The 20,473-nt window shown below is 41.1% G+C and overlaps 1 protein-coding gene across 1 annotated transcript; it reads left to right on the top strand.

Annotated features, from left to right (window-relative positions):
• Positions 1-3,602: 3,602 nt before the first annotated feature.
• On the top strand, positions 3,603-9,091 carry slitrk3a (SLIT and NTRK-like family, member 3a). The gene is made up of 3 exons (XM_026297079.1): positions 3,603-3,688; positions 4,351-4,438; positions 6,159-9,091. The coding sequence occupies exon 3, from the start codon at positions 6,217-6,219 to the stop codon at positions 8,929-8,931; it is 2,715 nt and encodes a 904-aa protein (XP_026152864.1). The 5' UTR covers positions 3,603-3,688; positions 4,351-4,438; positions 6,159-6,216; the 3' UTR covers positions 8,932-9,091.
• The last annotated feature ends 11,382 nt before the right edge of the window (positions 9,092-20,473 follow it).

The raw sequence follows: 20,473 nt of genomic DNA, 5'->3' as shown, positions 1-20,473 counted from the left end.
GCAGGCAGGTGGTCTGGTTGGCAAGCAGCCAGGCAGGGATGTAAGTGGACAGCAAGCAAGGCAGAAAAGCATTCAGACATACTGACTCCCAAGCAGCCAGGCAGACTGACAGGCAGCGAGACAGATAGATAGGCAGACAGATAGACAGGGAATTATTTGATTTCCACATCCCTTGTGGTCCACGAAGGACTTAGGCAGGTGGCATGAGGTATGTCATTGAAACCCTTGATGACAAGCAGAAAGGGGATAATGGAAAGTTTCAAAGGGTGACAGCTAAAAGAGGGAACGTTTTTAACAGGGACTAAAGTTTTTAAACCTTTAACTTTTGCATTGGCTATAGTGCATAGTCTTATCCATCCATTAGCTACACTGATGATTAATCACACTCACATTCACACCTATATGCAATTTACAATCATCAAGTTTCTGCTTTGGACTGTGGGAGGAAGCTCTACATGGAGAGAACGCACACAGACATAGGAAGAACGTGCAGACTCCAGAGAGAAAGGAGAAAGGCATGGGCTGTTGCGTGCTTGAGCCCAGAACCCTCTTGTCGTGAGGCAGTGCTAATCACTGCACCACTGTGCTGACCCCATAGACCTACATTTTAGAAGACTGTTAGTTTTCATCAAAAGTTAAACCCATAAATAATATGTGACTATACCTGCAATTTACATGATTGAAGAAATACTGATTGTGCCATTTACATTAAATTGATGCTCCTCTCTCACAGCCATTTTTGTTCAAATATAGCATCAGTAATCATGTGTTAAATACATGTGACTATGTTAATCAACATATAGAACATCCTGGTCTGTATGATGAATAAAATAGTTTGGGTAGTTTAGTGTAGGCGTATGTTTCTTTACATTTTAGGGTATGACTTTGGCTCAGCAGTACTGACAGTCATTTCCTCCCTCATTGGTTGCAGTGCTGTTTGCCATCCATAATGACAGAGTTGTCACTGATGGTCCTCCATCATGATGTGATGACCTTAAAATGTCACTGATGACTGAATTGACTTTAATGCAAGTTGGCATGTTCAGACATCTCAGTCAAACATTTAGACTGTGCTTTTTTAGTTTTTGTACTTTTATTTTCCTCAAGTGACGCATTTGAACATATTTGTCTTTGCACCAGTTGTATGCCAAAGAGTGGGACGGGGATTCTTCCATCCTCTGTGGCCTTTCCAATTTTATTCCTCTGAATCCTTTTGTTACAAGTACTTTTTTTCTCACTCACTCCCATTTTTATTTGAGAACAAGGACTTTAGTTTTGGCATGAAACTTGTCAAACCAAAACCCAAACAGATCAATGTCCAATTTTTGTTGTGTCACTCTGAGTGGAAATTCTAACTATCTATTAGCCCTGAATTATAATCTATAGGCTACTGCTGCTTCATTGTGACAAACTCTGGCCAACCCATGTCCTGTGAGTGGAATGAAGGGTTTGCAGTGGTCTTATGTCAGTCTGTCTGACATTAGCTGACAGGCTGAAGGAGTGAATGATGGCTTTTCATAAAGAAGAATGGCAGTTTTACAGACACCAGCTTCTCCTAAACACTCTTTTCTAGCCTCCCATTCACAGCTTGTGTATGTGAGTGTGTTTTTGTGCAGGGGCTGAGGTGAAGGTTATGTGTCTGCTTTAAATATCATAATCTGACAGCACAAATAATTTGTATCAGACCAACACACATTGACTTTATCAAATACCTCTGAGCATATTCATTCACTCATATTAAATTTCTGTTTGTGTTATCACCAGCGTAGAGTTATGATTTTGGTGCATAGTGTGAGATGCATTCACTGTCACTGATTCTGCACAGAAATAAATCTAAGGTATTAATAGAAAAGTCTCCTGACCCCCATAAAACCATAATTCGGAAGGCAACAACAACACAGATTCATTTATTTCCTTTATGCCCAGATGACAACTGCCTCCTCAATCATTAGCCTATTTGAATCTGTCACACGCATAAAGTGGCAAATCCTAACAGGGGTTACAAATAGGATAAAGCTTTAACAGTCCAATACTACAATAGGAAAAATAATCCTAAAGGTCAGTGACCACCTGGGGCCCTGGCCAACTTTCATGTACATCTCTATCAGAGCATCAAAAACACACAGCATAGACCACCAGTTTGCCATTTTTCATTTCTCAGATAACAGTCTATAACACCATAAAATTTATCATAATTAGGAGTCAAATTTACTCTAATCATTTTTGCTGCTGCCTCCTGCCCAACTATTGAACAATCTCCTGAAACAAGTGAAAAAAACAAACTTAATACAGACAACACCTCATACTTGGGGTATCCTCTCAGCTCCTGTGTTAACACAAGTAGTATTCGAGCTGCCCGTTATCCTGGCTTTATTGTAGTGATGCCTCATAGTGTCAGCATTTTAGATCGTGTTATAAGGAGACAGGGATTTCAACTTCCCACTGCAACCACCCTCCTCCTCGCAGATCTACAAAAACTGAATGTGGTGAGGGTGTCTTGGTCGTGCTTGTGAGTTTCTGGCTTGGTTTGCTTCTCACAACATGGGCTTGTGTTGCCCGCTGGAGGCGAGGCGGGGGAAGGCAGCAATAGAAAGGGAACGATGAAGCGCTCCGTATTCCCCTTTCCCTCCCCCGCTCGCTGTAGATAGTCGCGGCCACCCTCCACGTCTCCCCAGCAGAGAGGAGGTGTCAGGATGCTGAGGGCTGCCACCTCCACATTTTATTCGCTCAAATGCAGTTGAGTAAATGTCCACTCAAAGAGGGACTAAGCATCATTGTGATTATTACTGCATAAATCTCGATAATAAAAAAATAAACAGCGTGAAAAGAGGGAGAGTCGTTTTGCGACCGGACTGTCATCCACAGGTCTGGTAGTCTCACCCACCACGCACGGCGCGCTCACTGACTCGCATTTATTTATTTCTTTCCCCTGGCTGCGCGCCTCCGCCGCGAAAGCCAGAGCGCATCTCACTCTCTGCTCCCTTCACTTCGTTTCCTCTCCTCCTCTCGACAGCATCCAGAACTATAGCGCAACCGTCCTCATCACTCTTTTTCCTCCCCTCCTCCTCTTTCTCTCATCGTCAGATCTCTCTTCTCTGCGTCTCTCACCCCTTCGCCCCCCTCCACTTCTCCAGCTCAGCCCCTCACTCCTCTGACGCACGACAAGGGAAACGGACCCGAGCAAAGAAAGAGAGAAAGAAAGAAAGACAAGAAGAAAGAAACATCAAAAAGCAGGTGACCCAACCATCGCTATGATCCTCAGAGCCCTTCTATTCCTGCACCGGACAGAGACACGGTCCTGAAGCCGAGAGGAGAACACTCTCACCCGGCTACTCTGTTATTGAGCGCTCGACCCGGGAGGCAGCGGCAGCGCAGGAGGAGGAGGAGGAGAGGGGAGGAAGAGGAAGCGGACGGGCACAAGTCGAGGACTTGCATTTTAAGCAAACTGCTTAGAAAAAAAGAAAGAAGGGGATAGAGTCAGAGTCACCGGAGAGCGAAAGTGGGAGAGATTGCATTCCTATCACGTCTTCATTTCTCCTCTCTCCTCTCTTTTGCCTCAGCCATTGAGTGAAGGCGAGAGAGGAGAGAGAGGGGGAAGAAAGAGAGAACGATCAAGAGAGAGATCTAACAGGATTCAAACTACTGGTCTTTCCCCCCCGATGCTTTCCAATTGCACTGCGAAACTAAGGTGAGTGTCGGACTGAGTGGTCGTGCTGTGCATCAGTGAATCAGAAGGTAAATCTTGTGCATACGTGTGCATGCGTGGGTATGTATGTATGTGTGTGTGTTTATATGTTTGTGTGTGCCTGCATAGCCATGGACTTCAAAAAAAGGACAAGCGCTCTCTATATATAGGAGAACGGATCATAGGGCTCCAGTCCACTGATCAATAGCCGTTTGTTCTTCGTTCACCGTTTTCCTGCCAATGTCACGACGAAAGGCTACTGCATTATGCTTGGCATGTATTTCAATAAGCGCTCTGCTCTCTCCGCTGTGTTGACAGCAACGTTATTATGGAGAAATTTCAGTAAATGCTAGAAGGAATCCCGACGGCTTTAGTTTTATTTTCGCCATTTCTCGCTAACTTCATTTAAATAATATTCCAGATTTTAAATAGGTCGTTTTGAAAACGACACTCACATCGAGCATCACTTTTAATTCATGTAAGTGCAGGAGTCCGGAGAATCTTCACAGCTTGGATTTGAATCCGGGGCTCATTCACATGTGCATCTCTTTCTCTCTCCCTCCCTCCTCAATACCCTGCTCTCTCTTTTCATCTCCCCCTCTCCGTTTCCTCCTGTTCTTCTCTAACGACTCGATCACCCCAATTTCTCCTTCTCTTTTTCACAGCCCGGCATCGGACGGTGAGCGGTACGCACCGGGCACCAACAGGACACACCGCAGAAGGATATGTGAAGTTGGAATCCCACTAAACTAAGTACGTATACCACCCTATTTGACACATCTCGAGGGAATGTAATATGGCACGAATTATTTTTATTGCTTTAAATATCGTTATTAATTTTTTGATGTCTCATCTGCGGTTTTTGATCCCTATCGTGGGAGCGGAACGAATAAATCCTGGAGGATTACGCATGGAGAAAATGCAAACTGATTTTTGCAGGGGGAAATCGTGTGCAAGGATTTTTTCCTTCGGTGTCAGGTTTTTCTTTCATCTTTTTTTTTAACGGTATTTAAGGGGTGGGGGTAGAGGGGAAATGACATTATACCCTGCTTTGTTTTTACTCCGCTTTTTTCTCTTTTCCTGTCACTGGGCTTTTGGTTCCAGCACCATGGACAGCGGCTCTGCTTCGGCAGGCAGTCCCAACACATCTTGTCTGGATTTTCAGCACCCTCGTTTGAACGGACAGCGCTGTGTGCGTGTGTGTCTGAAAAGTAACAGCCTACGGCTATGTGCGTGTGTGTTTGTGTGTCTGTGTGTGTTCGACTTATGCCCACCGTAGAGATACGGAATCTTCGATCTATCTATCTTCTTAATTAAAAGTTTAACTACACTATTACTCCATATTATTTTAATTTTTAATATTATTACTACTTGTCATTCGTCATCTCTTTATATACACAGCCTCATAACTGAGCTTCTCGAAGCAGCAGCTTCGCCCACTGCGTTTTTTCCTTGCGTCGTTGCTCCTCAAATCCTCAATGGAATCACCAACTGGGAAAGCCAGCAGAAGTTGTATTAATTGTATTTTTGCCAAATGTTGGCTGGACAGTTTTCTCATTTGGGTTCATTTGTGAGGCGCTTTACCCAAGAAAACACCTAGTGCAAATAGCTTAAGCTCTGTCGTTTTCTGCAGTCTCTATTGGACTGTATCCCCTTATTTATGACATGTGTTTGACATCTTTACAATGGCAATTTCAGACCTTGCATTTTCTGTAGCTTTAATGCCACTGTTTACATAATATTTCGCCCTTAGTTTGATCAGGTGTCCAAGAGTCATAGGTGGATATTAGATAATAGTAATAGATAGTAATTTGGATGTTCAGCAAGTCCCTCAACAATTCTCATCTCGTCCCAGTAACAATCACCAAGCTGACACCTATTTGGTTTCCATGCTCTTCCTGCCTGAGACCTTCTATGAATATAATTTCAACCGCACTTTTCTGAACTTTCATTTATTGCAGGATGGATTAAGGTCCCCTGTTATGCAATAAATACAGAAGGGAGCCGGTGTCTCCTCCCCACTAACCTCACCCACCTCCTGTTCGCTTTTGTTTATTCATGGCTATACGCATCTCTGATGTGATTTACTGTGACCTCACCAGCATATCTGCTGTATAATAAATGACATTTGGCCCATACAACGAAGGTAACTGTCAGAGAGTAGAGATTTGTTCATGTTGAGCATCATGTTGCACATCCAATCTTGGTGGGTTTATATTTTGTTTGAAATATCCAGCAATATTGCAACATTTAAAGTGGTCTCCAATGTCATTCTGTTATTCATTGGTATTCATTTCAACACTTTCTTCCATTCCCCTGAAACTAATGCACCCTTGCTCTCCTCTGTGTCTCTCCTCACTGTCTTCCTCTCTCACCTCAAACCTCACTTTGTGAGGGTGTGTTTGTGTGTATCTGTGTGTGTAATCACTACCCATACTTCCTTTCCATTCTTTGTCTCTGTTCTCTGTTGCAGTGCTGTGAAGTGGCTCTGTCCCTGGAGCCGAGACTTCATCCCCTTGGTGTCAGCAAGGATGCTGTGGGTTACCTTGCTGAGCACCATAGCCTTAGGATGGACCACCCCTATCCCACTACTAGAGGACTCCGAGGAGATCGACGAGCCCTGTTTTGAGCCCTGCTACTGCGAGGTCAAAGAGGGCATCTTCCATGTCCACTGTGACAGTAAAGGATTTACAAATGTCAGTCAGATCTCCCAGATATGGAGCCGGCCCTTCAAGCTCAACTTGCAAAGAAATTCCATGAGGAAGCTTTACTTTAATAGCTTTCTCCATCTCAACAATGCCATATCCATTAATTTGGGTAATAATGCCTTGCAAGATATCCACGCTGGAGCATTCAATGGCTTGGGAATACTCAAACGGCTGTTCCTACATGAAAACAAACTAGAAGTTTTCCGGAATGACACTTTTTTGGGGTTGGAGAGTTTGGAGTATCTCCAAGCGGACTATAATGTTATCAAAAGGATTGAAAGTGGTGCATTTAGGCACCTTCACAAATTGAGAGTGCTTATACTAAATGACAATCTGATTCCTGTGCTCCCAAATTATCTTTTCCGGTCTGTGTCACTCACACATCTCGACCTGAGAGGAAACAGATTAAAGACTCTGCCATATAAGGGCACGCTGGAGTATGTTGGGAGGAGCTTAATGGAAATCCAGCTGGAGGAGAACCCCTGGAACTGTGTGTGTGAGATTGTCCAGTTAAAAACATGGCTGGAGAGAATTCCTTATACAGCTCTAGTGGGTGAGATCACATGTGAGTACCCATTCCACTTACATGGAAAAGACTTACGGGAAATCAAGCGCACTGAACTTTGTCCGCTGCTCTCTGATGCAGAGATTGAGGCCAAGTTGGGAATTCCCCGGGTCCCATTCAGCAATGAGAACACATGGCCTACTAAACCTTCCTCCATGCTCTCCTCCTTTCATAACACAGCCTCTTCTGTGGAATACAAGGAGAGAATTACCAAGCCTACCAAACGGCCACGACCAACAAAAAACCCCCCAACCCCTCGTAGCATCTATCCAGGCATCAATCAACCCCCTATTGCTGGCTATCAAACAAGACCTCCTATTCCAATAATTTGTCCTGCTGGATGTATTTGCAACCTTCACATTAATGACCTGGGGCTAACAGTGAACTGTAAAGAGAAAGGCTTTCATAACATCTCAGAGCTCCTGCCACGGCCTCTTAATGCCAAGAAATTGTATCTCAGTGAAAATCTGATACAGAAAATCTACCGCTCCGATTTCTGGAACTTCTCAAGTTTGGATTTACTGCATTTAGGGAATAATCGGATATCATATGTCCAGGAGGGCGCCTTTATCAACCTACCAAACCTGAAAAGCTTATATCTGAATGGGAATGACATTGAGAGACTCACCCCTGGGATGTTTCGGGGGCTGCAGATGTTGAGCTATCTTTACTTTGAGTATAATGTCATACGTGAGATACAACCTAACTCCTTTTCCCTAATGCCAAATCTTCAGCTGGTTTTCCTTAATGACAATCTGTTACGGTCTCTCCCTACTAATGCTTTTGCTGGCACCAACCTTGCACGACTCAACCTCCGCAACAACTACTTCCTTTCCCTTCCTGTTCGTGGTGTTTTGGAGCATCTGACCTCCATAGTCCAGATTGATCTCCATCAAAACCCCTGGGATTGCTCTTGTGATATCATTCCCCTCAAACAGTGGCTGGAAAAGCTCTCTTCTGTGATAGTGGTCGGAGATGTCATTTGTAAGACGCCTGAATTTGCTTTTGGGAAAGACCTGCGTTCACTAGAGGTTGAGGTCATCTGTCCAGAGCTTAAGCATTCTTCAGGTCCCTCACCAGCCCTTCCTGGTGGGGATGACCTCACCACAGGAAGCTCTGACATGGGGGAAGCAGGTGGAAGAGGAGCTGTCCCACTGTCTGTCCTTATCCTCAGCCTACTCATTCTCTTCATCTCTGCTGTGTTTGTGGCTGCTGGGCTTTTTGCCTTTGTTCTCCGTCGCAGGAAGAAGCTGCCCTTCCGGAAACGTTCTGAAGTAGACCTGACAGGGATCCAGATGCAGTGCAGGATTTTTGAGGACCCACCGAGGCAGAGTAGTGCTGGTAACACTGGCACACCAGAGAAACCAACACCGAGTATGCACACACACACTCACACTAATCACACACACGGCCATGGTCACGTTTATGATTATATCCCCCACCCTGTGACTCAGATGTGTAACAACCCGATCTATAAGCCAAGAGAGGGGGAAATAGCAGAGGAAGACAGAGCACAGTTTTCAGAGAAGAAAGACAATGGCAGCAGTAGCAACAGTAACTACAGAACCTTGTTAGAGAAAGAGAGAGAGTGGACCCTGGCCGTCTCCAACTCTCAACTCAACACCATTGTCACAGTCAACCACACCACAGCTGATATGGCAGGATTTCATGAAAATGGAGGGCTCTGCCCCACAGTGATTGACAGTCAGAGGCCCACCCCGACAGTGGGCTTTGTAGACTGTTTGTATGGGACAGTACCGAAACTAAAGGACATGCATGTGGCGCATGCGCACCCACCAGGCATGCAGTACCCGGATTTGCAGCAGGACGCACGGCTGAAGGAGACGTTGCTTTTCACGGCGGGGAAAAGCTGCTACCCCGACCCGTCCCAAAGCGATTACCTCGAGTTAAGGGCCAAACTTCAAACAAAGCCGGATTACCTCGAAGTCTTGGAAAAATCGTACCGGTTTTAACAGCTCTAGCCCATGGAGAAAAAAAACAAAACACAAAGTCAACATGTTCACTTTGCCACCTACAAAACAAAATCACCCAAATACAATATTAAAATAAACATGAAAAAGCAGCATGATATAAAATAAAATATTATATTACAGTTACAATGTTTCCCCCAAAATCACTTTGGAGGAGAGGCCATTCTCAGATATTTCAATGAAGTGCCTTTTTTCAGAGTAGCCAGCAATGTCAACAGTCGTTATTTTTATAATATAAATATATAAATATCTCTATACACCCAAGACAGAGCAAAAGAGGAACAAGAAGGGCACCAGAGAATAAAACATATATAACCTCCTAAAACACACCTGTCACTAAAACCCCTTTTTTATGGAGTTATCATGACATGCAAGACGCACGGGAGCTGGACGTCTCCCTGATTTGGGGATTTCCTGTGTCTCTTTTGCCCCTGACTAGGATGTACAAACATCCAGAGGCTGTGCACATAATGTTTGTAGGAAATGATTGAAAGAGAGAAAAAAATAAATATATTAAAATGAACTGCAGTTTGCTGCATGCACTCGCTCCAAGTGCAGGAAGCGAGGGGATTTACTCAGAACTGTCACATCACATAATGAACAGAGATACTGCAACGCATTTACAGTTGAGTGTTCTATTTAATTTTTATATCTTATTAATATGGTTATTACTATTAATGAGGACTTCTGTCTATATCAGGGTGCTTCTCGTAAAAAGGACGCGCCAACGCACGGATGGTAAAACATTTGTGAATATTATTATAAGACAATGCTCAAGGTTTTCTGAATATTTCCACGCACTTTGTTAAGACCCCCACCCCCACCTCCCCTCATTGCTTCTGGATTCCACATCGTCACCCACTAACGGCTTTGTAGGAGGCACTTTTAATGTTTTCTCTCTCACAAAAATTTAAAGAAAAATGTGCATATATTTATTCTGTAATTTCAGTGACGAATTTAATTGTAAAGGTAATGTTAAATCAATGTATAGTGATTATGCGTCTGGTATAGCCTTCTTAATAAAAACAAACTCTTCAATCAATTGATGAAAGGGTTGATGCCACGGGAACCTGTGTGGAGCACTATTAACAGGCTGTGTATTGGGTGTTGATAAAATAGCATGTTGTGGTCAACCATCAAGGGATAATGCTGCTGGAGACGAAATAGAGGGTGAGACAAAAATGTCATGGAGGGCAGTGAAAACATTTAAACTCAGTTTAGCTCCTTATATTTAGATTAGTACCTAATTAATTTAAGTTATATGGAAAGGATTGATAAAATGGCAAACATTTTCTGGAAAATTATGTTTTTTTTCTGTCTATTGGTAGGCAGTGCAATGATCTTCACCTGTTGGATATCATAGTTTGCAATTTTTAGGTGCCACTACATTACTGGTCTTAGTTGGAGATTAAAGGAAGAAAAAAGATACATTAAATACAAAGCCAGAAAAAGTCAAGTAAATGCTACTGCAATTGAGAGGGTGACTGAAAATGTTTGGAAGTAGATCTCTGAATTTGGGCATCTAATTTCTTACTTTCTCCAAAGTAGCTGTGCAGGTCCAGTCCACTGGAGGGCGATAAAAAGGTGTTTACATTCATTGGGCATTTTGTGGATTGGATGCAGTAATTTAATGCAGACATTTTTTTTATCTTAAGATGACATTAAATATATTTAGTATGAATTATTTTTTAAAAATCTATATGTAAAATCTACAAATGGCATAAGATAAGTTTATTAATTTCAGTGCTGTTTCATGCTTTTTTTTCTTTGCATATTTCAACCAGTTATTATGAAAGTGGAAGAATAAAGCATCTAGCTGTATCAAGAAAATGAACCATTATTTTTTAAAAGAACATTTTGAAAGCGCTGATCAGCAACTTTTGGATTTTCAAGATTGTACCTTTTATTGATTGAATTTCCTAGTGGTACATTTACCTTCAGTAGTGTTCTCCACAGAAACCATAAATTGCTTAACTTTATGCTGTGGCATTTATCGTATTTCACATATCTCTATCCTAGTCTGATTCAGTTTATGGCACCAAATAGTGCAAGCATACAAAAAAAGCTGTGGAGTAAATATTGTGTTAACAGCACACATCATCAATTTTAATTTGGGAAAAATATGATGCAATGTTGATGTCTATAAATTTGTGATTACCTATGAAAGAGGGGTGCATTTCTGTTTTGTTTTAAAAATGGGCATGATATGGAATTTGCTTTTATTTAAATAGTTTTACTTGGAGTGGTGATTCTCAGTTGAACTTGGGTGTTATAGTTTCTCATATGTGTCAACGTACACTAAGTGGAAGATATGTAGCAAACCATAAACTCCGCTGTTTGACAGGAAGACCCTTAGCTATTCATCTCCACTAGAGATCATCAATGATCCAGTCTATAAACCTGGATAATATGGGACATTTTATCTTGTGTTGGCATTTTAATTTTTTTTTATTTTTTATTTTGCTTAAATTAGTCGAGGTCACCTTTATATAAAGCCTTTGTAAGCATGGTGGCATCACATCAAGGCTTTTTGTCCAAGATTCACAATGCTGTACCCACATATTCTGCTACCCCTCTTCATTTGTCTGCTCTTTCTTTTTTTTTTTTTAATTGATCACTTATACTGAAACAAACATGCATACATGTATACACAGTCAGACACACATAAAGCCTTCTTTCCCTGACCAAGTGGTTAGATTATATGGTCAGCATTTTCAGCGTGCTCTTAGTTTGATTACAAACATAATGTATTACTTTGTTAACCCCGACCTTCACAATCCCCCCACTTCTAAAAGAATAAATACATTTTTGGGATCATTGATGATTTTATATAGTGCCATATCTTGGCAAACTTTATCCTCTATCTCCTGTCACCCATTGATCATACCATGTCAGAAATGAGTGCTGGGCTTTGTCCCATTATACCATGCTGAGTGGTTGTGTCCCAATAAATCCTCTTGTTATCCTACCCTTATATCTCCAAGTGGTTTAATACTTAAGTTGGTTGTAAGCTACTGACATGCAACAGAGGTGAAGGTTGGCTAAACGTTCCTCATTTGTATGAAATGTAACCAATGCTTGTTTGAATCTGTCTCCATTATGTCAGTGATATTTAAATTTCACGGTAGCATTAACCTTTTCTTCAACATCTCTCTTGTGGTTTGTATGTTGGCACGGTAAATGCAGTGTGTCTTTTTGTTCTTGGCTTTCTCTTTGTCTCTGTCCCTACAAATTAATTTTAAAAATGTTTGTCTGTCTCTTTATATATACTTATGACTTTCTCTCTGGTCCAATGCTGTGTCTTCCAATTTTGCACTAGACTTTGTCTGGTTCTGCATCTTCCTTTATCTATAGGTCGGGCATCAGTTAAACTTCCTAAATCTTGCTTAAAAGAACTTACAAAACTCCAAACACAAGTTTATCTAAAGAGCTATTTGTGGTCTGTCATTTGCCTCATAAAGATTTGATTTATCTTCATTTTAAATATTTAAGACTGTCCTTTAATTTCTGTGGACACAAAATGTGTTCCTGTGCTCTCTTTGACTTACATCACCGTACAGCACAGACACAGACCACATACTTTAATTATCAGTGTCATGTATGTCCCGGACGTTATTTAGATGAATGTTGTGCTGAATTGATGGTATTTTATGTATTATTTACTGACAGAGTTACATTGATCAAATAATGCAAACTGCAATCACCCTCTATGCTGTAAATCTTCTGCACATATTTCCTCTTTAGCTGGTTTTGCTGTCTTTGCAGTTGAACTGAATTGGAAAAAAAAATGCTTGGCTTACTCCTTCAGGCATTTATATAAAAGTCTTATTAGAACATAATGCATAGTATAATGCGAAAATGCATGCTTATTAACATACCCATAATGACACATAATTCTATAGTAGTTGGCTGCTTTAAACCTTAACCATGACATAGCTGTTCCAAATTAACTTATTTAAGAGATATGAGATATCGTGAGCCAATTAGAAAAGCTCACCACACAAGAATTCACTCTATTTGCTGTCAATAAATACAAGTATTTTTATGTTGAGTGGAGGTGGGGACATATAGCTGGCTGTGTGTTTTGCAGGTAGATCTTTTGGGTGGTCTCCAGGGATATCGTTTCATGTGTGGCATTATGCTGTTTTTTAGTTTTATTCTTTTTCTTCTCTGGCATTTTTTGGTCAGGATGTTTTTGGACCACTGGTTGTCGATTGACTGGTATGTGCTTGCTGTTAGTTGTCAGCGCACCTACAGTATGTGTTTCTGCGTGTTTATGTGTGTGTATGTATGCACAATGTAAGGGACAGTGATGGTAGGACAGGCAGGTGTGTTGTGTGTGTTTTTCTGCTCCGTCAGTGTTTGCTTGTTGATGGTTATGTGAGAGTAATTAACCCAGGCGTGATTTGGAATAGCAGTACAGAATGAACAGCTAGAGCAATAAAATAATAAGAGGAAAGGATAAGTTTGAGAGCAGTACTGATGGAAGGGAGAGCACAGACAAGTGGCTTAGGAAAGGGTGAGAGAACATGGAGTTGTCAGTAGAGTGGTTGTGCCACTTAGAGAACGCAGGCATTCTTTTTGTACTTTCATCTCTAAAAAAAAGCTGCAATTCTTCAGTTAACCTAACAGAAAGCTAAAGCAGACATGTAAAGGAACTGAGAAAGGTCACTAATATTTTATATTATGAGTGCATTTCTATGTGTGTACATATAGTGTGTGATATGCTTTCTCTGCTTGGAAACAGAATTATCTCCAGTTTGCTGAAAAAGCCAATCTGTCTCTGACTATGGTGCTGAAGTTGCAGTGTACTGCAGGTGCAGCATACAAAAAGGCACGATCCACTTTTTGTGCATGCATGTGTTTCGCTGTGATGGTAAACACTGAGAACGTTCACTTGACTCTGTGTGCATGTGTGTGTGTGTGTCTTGGAGACTATTTGAATCTTTGGTGCTGATAGCTGAATTAACTTCTGGTTTTCTTTGTGGTCATAAAGTGGAGTATATTTATCCATGCAAACACAGTGTGGCCATAGATGTATTTACACGAAAGGAGACTGTCTGGTCTGCCTTTTAACAGATTACTCAACTGTGCTGCAGTGCAGGAGCTCGACTGACCCAGTATGTTGAGAGAGAGAGAGAAGTGAAGCAAAAGAGGGAAAAGTGGGTGCAGAACCCTCTGCTACTTTTGCTGCCGTCTGCGCTGTGCGTTTGTATTGTTTGCCTAGTGAATTGTGGGTCTCCTGAGAGTGTGGCCCTTCCTCTTTTCTGAAAATACTGCAAGTTTGAGCAAAGTTGCAGTTGTTTGTGCTGCTCAGCAGTGTGGTACAGTCTTAGCTTCTGTATGCAAGAAAGATTAGCAATCTGTGTTGTTATCACTCATTTCAGGGAAGGGGAGGGGAAAATGGCAGGTAGATATTTATAAAATAAAATATGGAGCACAGTGTCCCTGGCTGGTGTTCTGAATAGCCCATCCCTGCCTTTGTTCTGCAGTGTGGGGCCTACTTTGAGCTTTAGAATGGCCTGTAGTGAATGTCCTAAGGAGACTTCTTCTTGGTTTCTGGATACAATAAGCCTGGCCACTTAATATTTGCCCGAGTACCCATTACAAATGAGGTGACATTTGCACAAAATCAATCATCTGCATTCTCTGCTGAATCCTAGTTTCATTTGGTTTCATATTTTTCACTTCCATTTCTTCTTTCTATTGCACTTTTTTCCTTTTTAAACACTACACCTTCCCATCCATTATTCTGTCCTTATCTCCACCTGTACATCCACCCATTCATAGGTCTCTGGTTGACAGACAAACAGCTGGCTGTAGACATACTGACCCTGCTGTTGGTCTGTTGTGTTCAGTCAGGTAATAGTCCACTGACACTAGTTTAGTTCACTCATGTATTCTGTGCTCTGCTTTAGCTGACATGGTACAACTGCTTTTGCAGCTAGTGTCCAGGGATGAGATTGTATGTGTGTGTCCATCTATCTGTGTGTGTTAGCCAGGTACATTGCTTTTTAGAGAGTGCTCCATCACATCTACAAGTGACCTGAGAGAATGGGCCAAACTGGTTGAAATAAGAGTCTGATAACTGAGTAGAGAGAAAATAAGCCAACTGTAATGTATTGTACCCCCAATGTATTGAGTCTGTAGTGTTAAAAGGCTGTGATTTGTTTTAGGGGCATTTGTTGTATGGGAAATTAAATCAGAACTGTCCTCCCTAAAACAAAAAAAAAAAAAAAAAAAGGAAATGCTTGAGTGCTGAGCTTTGTCCCACAGCAAGCAGCTGTGCATACAACATTTAGTGGCTGTAGTACAACAGGAGCAAAGCACAAATTCAGGTCTGCAAGTCTGCGTAGGATGGAGATCAGGGTCATTGAGTGGGTCAAAAAAAATAGGACTTTGACATAGACAGCTGTTCATTAGCCATTTCAAACCAAACCATATCTTTTAATCATGAGTTTCATAAACTTAACAGCATGCTAATTATTACAACCATAATGATGAAACTCCTATAACTTTAACAAAGTACTACAATCCACCCTACAATAAGTTCTTTAAGCTAATCAAGTTGTTTTGTGCTTAAACTTAACCAAAGCATGACCATCTACACCTGCTACCATGGGGGCACTTTTTCAAGAGACACCCCTGTCAAAGAGATTAAGAGAAGCGACTTCCTGAATATTGTTTTGTAAATTGCACGATTTAAAAATCACAGCAAAGGACATACAGAATATGAAGACCAACATACTGTATTGACTGGTTAAGCTTTATAGCTTTCAATGACATTTAGTTCTCAACACTTAAATTTCTTTCTTCCATTTATATTTTTGTGCTTACAGTTGTACTGAAAATTGAAGCATTTTAATAAAATGTTCTTTTTAGGCTTTTAAAGAATGAACCCAGATTTATTTAGAAAAAAATAGAATCAACATAAATAAGACTGGTGTCCTTTTTGTGTCAGTGTAGTTGTTTGACATTCAGATGCTTGACTGAGATTGTGAATGGTGTAGTTGGCCAAGGCCATCTGCTAGCTAGACTGGGTATAGCTGATGTACCTGGCTGGTTAAAGTGTATGTCTCTTATGTAAAAGCAGACTTCAGGGGGTTCACTGCAGTGACATTTAGGAATGTTTGGTAATCAGAGATTTAGTTAAAGCAAAATCTAGCTGCTGATTTAAAAATGAAAGCATGAAAGAGCGTGTTAAATTTATGCCAATAAACCCAGCCCTGATTAGTGTAATGCAGCCTGCTGCGCCAGCAAAGAAGAAATAAGAGAAGCACAGAGGTGATGACTGATAAAGAGACGATAAAGAGAGAAAGAGAAGGGAAGCAGAGATGAAGAGAGTGTGTTGGCTCTTTGTCATTCTGCTCTTCTGCTCTGATAGTACAGGCTAGTCGATCTTTGTGGTGCACTTACTGGCTGCTCAGATGGTTTGTGTACTTATGGATGGACTATCCCACACTAATGCTTCAAAATGTACCACAAACTAAAGTACATTTGGATGTGAAATAAATTATTCATGTTAAAGCAGGGTCAAAATGATGAAAATCTATATTTATAAGGTCAAGTGAGGTGTTATGTCATTTTCTACCTTGAGCTACATAAATATTGTTTTTATATATGGTTATGAATAGGAATTAAATATATGGGTACTTGCTTGCACAGAGAAAAAAATGGGTTTTAGAACAACTAGAGGTGACAGTGTGTACCTCTAATGTTCATGTATTTGTGTGTATCTGTCAACTCAGATGCCTATACAACGTGGGGACCGATTTGAGTTTTAGAATATGGTAGTGAGGACATTTTGGTCCTCACTTTCCAATACACACTCATGTACACTCGTTTGAGGGTTAAGACTTGGTTTTAGGGTTGAGGTTAGAATTAGGTTTAGGTAAGGGTTAGGTTATGATTAAGATAAGGGGCTAGAGCAGCCATTATGTCACTGAGTGTCCTCATAGCGACAGCTCTACAAATATGTGTGTTGTTGACTCTGACTGTTTGATCAGCTTGCTAACTTCCACTAGCCCCAGGCAGCATGAAGAGAGGGCAAGTGGAGCGGATGAAGCAACTGCAGAAAGAGGGAGAGTGTAGGGATTTAGGACATATGGCCAAAGGCCAAAAGGAAAGAAGTGCACTTACGGGCTGTAGAAAAATGAAATTTGAAATAATTTTGAAAAGGGATTTGTTTTTCATTGAAATACTGTATGTATTTGCAAGATCTTTGGTTAGGCTATTTATTTTTAGGTGAGATCCTGTCCTTTAGACCTAGTTTTATAAGTTCAGGTTTAGATGTTAACAACTTGTTCATATCAATCACAGATACATTGAGCCTGAGTTACAGATGAAAATAAGAATATTGTGTGTTGACTGGTTGTTCATTTTTATTTTTTCTGGCTGATTTTGTGAATAAATTCTAGCAACTTAGATACAATTGTGTAATTTCAGAGAATAATTGGCTACATGCTAAAATGCAGTTTTTAAGGTATAAAAGGTGTGTATGTGTGTGTGTGTGTGTGTGTGCAGTTGCTGCCCTTTTGGCCTACCAAGACAAACCACTAGTGTGTTCTCGCCCACTGACCTGATGTTAGCCAAACATTTCTGCTTGGTTAGTGAGTGTAATGATGTGTAATATGTCTCCACATACACTGTATTTGTGTATGACAATGATTGTGTATGTAGAGTCTGTGTAATGATGCAGATGTGTTGTTGTGCTAGTGAGAGTGTTCCTTAACCACTACTACAACAGAGAGGGAAAGATTTGTAGAGATTTTTTCCTTAATGAGCAGGGATCACTTGCATTGTTAGCATTAGCTCAACAATTTAGAAGTGAGCTTAATTAAGGTCTGACTGCTTTTAGAGGACCAGCACTGAGTCACACAGATTTGTACTGTACACACATACAGACACACACACACAAATTTCTATACACAGTGTCTTGATAGCGATAATCGCCTCTGCTAGAGAGTTTTTAATGCCCAGCAGCTGAAATGAGGAATTATCTTTATATGTGCTTTTAATGGGTAGAGCATGTGGATGGCATGTCAACCATGTCGCTGCACTGTTGCGTATACCAAAAGATATTTTTATGAAACTTCAACTGGGACATTGTACCTTTGTTATTCACATTCTGCCTCTAGAGGACCTTTGAAAAATCTGATGTGCATCTGATGGCAATACTGTTTTCCCTTCCTATCCTACTTCCTATGCTTCCTAAGCACTTGGTTATTGTTTTGGGTATGCATGAATTATCTCCTTCATGTTCCCCAAAGCTCAAAAACAATAAATAACACCATGACTCTCACCACATAATCCGTGATACCATGCAAAGCACAGGTTCTTAGAAAACAAGCAAAAAGGAAGCCAAAATTGTAGATGTGCTAATTTTGCTAAGGAAAAGGTTATTATTACGATTGAAATTTATAGACCATTGCCTGCAAGTGTGAACGTAGGAGTAGCATGTGTTTCTTCTTTTCACGGCTAAGAGATTGTAGAATTTCTGTGGTGATGTAAAAACAGACTCACCAAACAGAGGAAAATTGACGTTAAGTGCTTGTTTTTGTTATTTAAGGGTTTCACTGATGTCTGTTGGTCTACTAGCTGCAGCTGTGTGTGCTTGTGTTTGTTTCTCTGAACAATGTCTAGAGAGTATGTGGGTTGTGGAGAGAATCCATAATGCATCCCTATAATTCAGGCAGAATGCTGATTCATGGTCACAGGCAGGACAAAAGCAGTGTGTTTGTTTTAGCACACTGCAGGGGCATATGAGTGCTGTATTTGCAAATCAGCCTTTACGTGTTACATGCCTGCTTTGCTTCCAAGTGTATAGTGCATTTTTTAGGGTATTTCTGTCAGTGTATATTTCTGTTTCTATGCAGGTTTTTGTGTTTGTGTGAAGACAACCATGCAAGCAAGGTACTGTAGCTGTCCACATGCGAGTGTGTCTATCAGCGTGGGGCATGTTTAAACGTTGTTGGGCAGTGAAGGCAGCACCAAGTGCATCTCAGCTGTGTATGAGTGAAACTGAGAACCCTTAGGGAAACACAACAGAAGAACAGAAACCCATGCACAGGTTTATGTGTGTGTATAGATACAGATAGAGAGAGAGAGAGGGCTGGACAGAGATAGGGAAGTGCAAGGGAGAAAATTAGGTGGTGATATTAGAAAAAAAACTGCCCCAACCCCCTTTTACATAAGCTGCTGTCGCTCTTTTCTCCACTCTCTCCTCTTGTAACCCCCCTTCCCCATCTTGCCTGTAGAAACGAGGGCAGAGTATGATAAGAAACCAGTAGGTTAACATGGGCAAATGATGAAAGTAGAAGAGAAAAGAAAAGAATGTCAATACTGTAGACAAGTGAAACTGTGGACAGCAGACTAAAGAAAAAATGGATGGAGAGGGGTGGAGAGGAGATGGCGAGGTGACTATTTTTAAATGTCTGATGTATGAGCATGCTTAACTGCTTTGACTGAGTAATTGTCTGGGCTCCATGAATAATTTGGTTACGAGAATGACTGAGCGGTGAAGAGAAGCGCAGAGCAGGTGATGGACAGACAGGTGAGGAGGATGAACTGTAAAATGTAAACCTATAATACCATACCTTCTATCAACGCATACTCAGGCAGTAATTTGGTACGGCACTCTAGACAAAATGCAGGCCGATTTATCATAATTTTCACTGGTCATTACACCAAATTATTTTGTATTAAAAAAAGATGTCAGGATTTGGAGAGAGACGGATTGCTGCTTCATTTAATTGAGTATTTTGCATTTGTGCTAGCATCAGAGAAAAAAGAAATAGAGGCAGACAAGTAGTTGGGAGAAGGGGGAGGACTGGTACGACTAAGAATGATAAGATGCACTTGTGGCACATGGACCTTCAGTTAGTTACCCTATAGGCAAAATGTAAGCTCACCCCTGCCCCAACCAGTTCATCGTTTTGTTGCATTGTGGAAGCAACCCAGAATGTGGTGTCCCTCTTTCTGGGTCGAGTCTCTCATTCACTCTGCTCTTTCTATCATTCATCTATCTTTATCCCTCTCTACATCTCTTGGAGCAGCAGTAGCAGCACTTGATGGATCGTTCAGTTTGGCGGGGTTGATGTAAGAGACAGAGGGATGGAAAGACCTGGAGTGCACCTGCATGTGTGAGAGTGTGCGTTTGTGACACAAAGAATGGCTACCCTCATCCCCTCCTTCACCCTCTCTTGTTTTTTTCTTTCTTTCCTCCATGCCCTCTTCTTTTGAACTTCTAAAACCATCCTCTGACACGTTGACCCCATCAATATTTCCCATTCTTCTCTCTTTTTGTAAGTCCTGGTTTTGCAGGGTTTTTGGCAAGCAACAGTAGCACAGACTAGCAGTAGCCTATTGTGTGTGGCAGGTAAAACATATATATGTGAAATATGAATAAGAAAGATTATATTTATTTACTTATTGTAGATTGATACCATTCTCTCATATGTACAGGAAATACAAAGCTACAGAAAGTCAATGGTTAACTTGTGAAAGCTCATAAAGTCAAAATTTG

The sequence above is a fragment of the Mastacembelus armatus genome, chromosome 13 (assembly GCF_900324485.2).
Source record: "Mastacembelus armatus chromosome 13, fMasArm1.2, whole genome shotgun sequence".
In the NCBI taxonomy this organism is placed as follows: Eukaryota; Metazoa; Chordata; class Actinopteri; order Synbranchiformes; family Mastacembelidae; genus Mastacembelus; species Mastacembelus armatus.
This window is presented reverse-complemented; position numbering and strand designations above follow the sequence as displayed.

Coding starts and splice junctions, on each gene's coding strand:
- slitrk3a (XM_026297079.1), top strand. CDS start 6,217: ATGCTGTGGGTTACCTTGCTGAGCACCATAGCCTTAGGATGGACCACC.